This window comes from Pygocentrus nattereri, chromosome 29 (genome assembly GCF_015220715.1).
Source record: "Pygocentrus nattereri isolate fPygNat1 chromosome 29, fPygNat1.pri, whole genome shotgun sequence".
NCBI classification, from domain to species: domain Eukaryota; kingdom Metazoa; phylum Chordata; class Actinopteri; order Characiformes; family Serrasalmidae; genus Pygocentrus; species Pygocentrus nattereri.
Genome location: NC_051239.1, coordinates 7563090 through 7567046, shown reverse-complemented (window position 1 = coordinate 7567046; position 3957 = coordinate 7563090). Strand labels below are relative to the sequence as shown.

Below are 3957 nucleotides of genomic sequence, written 5' to 3'. Positions count from 1 at the left end.
TATTTGGTTTTGAAATAAATTCTTAAATTATTGTGACTTATGGTAGCTTGCTGGAGCCTATAGAGAGGGGAAAGCAACGGGCCTTTTGTCAGCTGTCATTTCAAATCTGACTTGAAAGAAGCCCACACCATTACTTTTTCATTAAGAAGAAAAACAGAGTTAATTCCGCAGTGTTGACACACTCTGAGAATGGAGGGGGGTGCTGGAACACCATGGTGGGTGGGAGTAGGCTGGGGGCATGGGGGTGGGTTGGTGGGAATGGGATGGGGGTAGAAAGGGTGGGTGAGAGTGGGATGGGGCTTTTGGAGGTGTGGTTAAAAGAGAACAGGGCTAGCCGGCAAAGAGGGAGTGGTGGGCTGGCCAGGAGGGTGCTTAAAAAGGCACTCTGTTTCTCCTCCCTCACTCAAACAGTCTCTCCTGCTCTCCACGTGCACAAGTTTCTGTCTCTACTCCTGAAGAAAAGGGAACATTTGTTTTTGTAGTCTTGCAAGGTCTGATTCTTATGCCTTGACATTTTAAAGACCGGACTAAACCTTGTCAAATAAGGTTTTGAGGACTTTGAGAAGGTGCAAGGACTTTGAGAAGCTTTGGAGGACTTTGATAAACTTTTCTGAACTGAGAAATTTTGAGGCCTTTGAGAAGGTCTGAAAACTTTGAAAAACTTTGAGAAATTTTTCAGGATCTCCCAATGGATCCCACGGAATACCCAGACACCTATGACTACTATGAAGACAACGAGACTGCATGTGACTATTCAGAGTGGGAACCATCCTACTCCCTCATCCCAGTGCTCTACATGCTCATTTTTATCCTGGGTCTGTCTGGGAATGGTGTGGTCATCTTCACTGTCTGGCGCTCCAAGTCAAAGCGCCGTGCAGCTGATGTTTACATCGGTAACCTGGCCTTGGCTGACTTGACCTTCGTGGTGACCCTGCCACTTTGGGCAGTATACACAGCTCTTGGGTACCACTGGCCTTTCGGAGTGGCCCTGTGCAAGATCAGCAGCTACGTGGTGCTAGTCAACATGTACGCCAGTGTCTTCTGTCTCACCTGCTTGAGCTTTGACCGCTACCTGGCCATCGTCCACTCACTGTCCAGCGGGCGTCTACGTTCCCGAGGTGCCATGCTAGCTTCACTAGGTGCGATCTGGCTGCTTTCCATGACACTGGCCATTCCGACCCTTCTCTTCCGCACCACTGTGGACGAAGCAGACAGCAACCGCACCAGCTGTGCCATGGACTTCAGCCTGGTGGCCCTGAATCGGCGCCATGAGTCACTGTGGATCGCCGGCCTTAGCCTGTCCTCCTCAGCCCTGGGCTTCCTGCTGCCGTTCCTGGCCATGACTGTGTGTTACTGCTTCATCGGCTGCACTGTCGCGCGCCACTTCAGCCACCTGCGCAAGGAAGACCAGAAGAAGCGGCGGCTGCTCAAGATCATCACCACCCTGGTGGTCGTCTTTGCCTTTTGCTGGACGCCCTTCCACGTCCTCAAGAGCATGGATGCCCTGTCCTACCTGGACCTGGCGCCCACTTCTTGCGGCTTCCTGCACTTTCTGCTTCTGGCGCACCCGTATGCCACCTGCCTGGCCTACGTCAACAGCTGCCTGAACCCGTTCCTGTACGCCTTCTTCGACCTGCGCTTCCGCTCGCAGTGCCTATGCCTGCTGAACCTAAAGAAGGCAGTGCACGGCCGCATGAGCTCCATGTCGTCCACCCTCAGCGCCCAGACCCAGAAGTCCGAGGTGCAGTCGCTGGCCACCAAAGTGTGAGAAAACGCAGGGGGGGAGGAAGAGGGCAAAAGGTGAGAGGAACCCAGGGTGGGACACATGTGGAAGCGGCCAGACGGCTGGAACCAACCTGGCTGGCTTCGGCTTGGCTGGGCCGAGCCCTTATGAGCCATGAATGTTGCTTTGACTAGATGAGATGAGATAATGGACATCTAGGTTTCTATCTCTCTTTTTCTTTCTATGTCTCTCTTTATCTCTCTCGCTCACTTAAAAGTGAGAAAAGGGGTTTCTAGTCCCCGTAGAGCTACTGAGGCCAGTCAGCATTTGTGCCATAATGGACTGATGACAGAAACAGACTGCTAAGTGACTAAAGATGTGGACTGCTATGTGCTATATGTACAGTATGTAAATAATACATAGGCTTTGTGTATTCTACTGTAAAAATAATTATGTATGCATATGTATATTTGTATGTACGAATGTGCATGTTTTCCTGCTATGTCTCATGCATAGATTTTGACAGAAGATTGAACATAGACATGCTTATTCTATAGCATAGCATGCGAATTCAATATTCAATAGAGACACTAACTGCGGAAATCTGTGGCAGGAATTTGTGGCTTGTATGAATTGCGTGTGTGTGGGTGTGCATGCACTGGACTAAAAAAACAAATTGTACAGTATTTTCATACTATTTTTCTGCTAAATCAACAACTTCAGAAGTATGTTTAGTGTCTGTAGCACTTGTGTAAATGAAGATATAAAAGTATAATGCTTGAGAATGAAGCCTGCACCCTGGGTGTGCTTGTGTGTTTGTTTTTCTTGATGTAAGGTTCAAAGCATGCATGTCCTCTTTTGGGAGGCGGGGGTAGGAGTGGGAGGGAGTGCATGGGGGGTTGGCGAGTAACTGATGTCAAGGTGTTGCAGCTTAATTAGATAGTTTTAAGAGTGGTCAGTAAGACTTGCTAGGAGGAGATGGGGCAGACAGGCAGATGGCAGCTGACAAATGTCTCCGGGAAGGAGGGAGGGAAGGAGGGAGGGAGAGAAAGGGGTGGGGGGTGAGGGGGTCCAGATAAAGGATTCACTCAGCAAAATGATGCTGCATTTACTGCCATTGCATTTTATGTCGCAGTAACAAAGTCCATCTGACTGAATAGAAATGTGGGGCATTAAATTCAAAAATAATTTTAATATGAGTGCCTGGTGTATTTTCCACGGCTTTCTGTAACTAACTACTGTATTAAAGGCAAATGATGAATCCAGTACTGGCGTCATGCTTGTTATTGTTATCCTCATTGTTATAAGAGTGGAGAGGGAAATAGGTTCTTAAATTTAAAGGAGAATTCCACCAGTTTTTCAAATATTTTGCATTATTCAGTTGAAGCGTAAAAATAATAATAATTCAGAATGGGTTCATGTGAAACGCTTGTAGAGAAACTAATAGCCAAAATTTCAAGTGAACCTACATTTGTCTTCTGAGCTTTTTTATGTAATGTTGATGATGGTAAAATAGTGGTAAATCTGAAAAAATAAGGTTTGTTTGGGGACTAGTTTGCTTTATATTTTAGGCCAAAATATTCTCAACTGTTATAAAACAATGTCACTCTGAATCACTTTATCAATATTTAATCATGTCAAAATTTTGCAAAAATTGATGGAATTCCCATTTTATGGAAATAATGTATATATATATATTATATCGTTGTCGGAAAAAAACCTTGTATCTCCATTTTAATTTGAAAATACTTGTTGCTCTTTACATTGTATGTAAACGTCGTGACCAATGGACCAAAAGAAACATCCCAAAATTCAAAATTGCTTGGACAAAACTCTGGTTCCATTGACTTACATTAGAAGAACAGTAGATTTTTTCCTTCTCTTGTAAAGTTACCATTTTACAGATACGAAGTTTTGTTCCAACAACAGCGATAAACAGCCCTCGTCAGATAAACAGCACTTAAAGCTTTCGTCTTTGAGAGAGAGGAGAAAATCAAGCTGCTTCAGGACTGAAAACATCCATAGGTGTTTCCGTCCATCCTTCCACTGTGAGAAGATGACTCAGAGCTATGGGTCTGAAAGGATGCTGTGTGCTTATCTGCTACGTGTGTTTTCTGCTTTTTTCCTGATTATAAAGATGTACATAATAATAATAATAATAATAAGGTAATTTTCCATGGTTCTGAATGTATGAATCCCCAGTATTTAAACTGAATTGTTTGGTTTATCCAGTA

The 3957-nt window shown here is 44.9% G+C and overlaps 1 protein-coding gene across 1 annotated transcript; it reads left to right on the top strand.

Annotated features, from left to right (window-relative positions):
• Positions 1 to 343: 343 nt before the first annotated feature.
• aplnra (apelin receptor a) lies at positions 344 to 2519 on the top strand. Its single transcript, XM_017721676.2, has one exon. The coding sequence runs from the start codon at positions 689 to 691 to the stop codon at positions 1766 to 1768; it is 1080 nt and encodes a 359-aa protein (XP_017577165.1). The 5' UTR covers positions 344 to 688; the 3' UTR covers positions 1769 to 2519.
• The last annotated feature ends 1438 nt before the right edge of the window (positions 2520 to 3957 follow it).

What these genes read in the sequence shown, in the direction of transcription:
- aplnra (XM_017721676.2), top strand. Translation starts at nt 689, where the DNA reads ATGGATCCCACGGAATACCCAGACACCTATGACTACTATGAAGACAAC.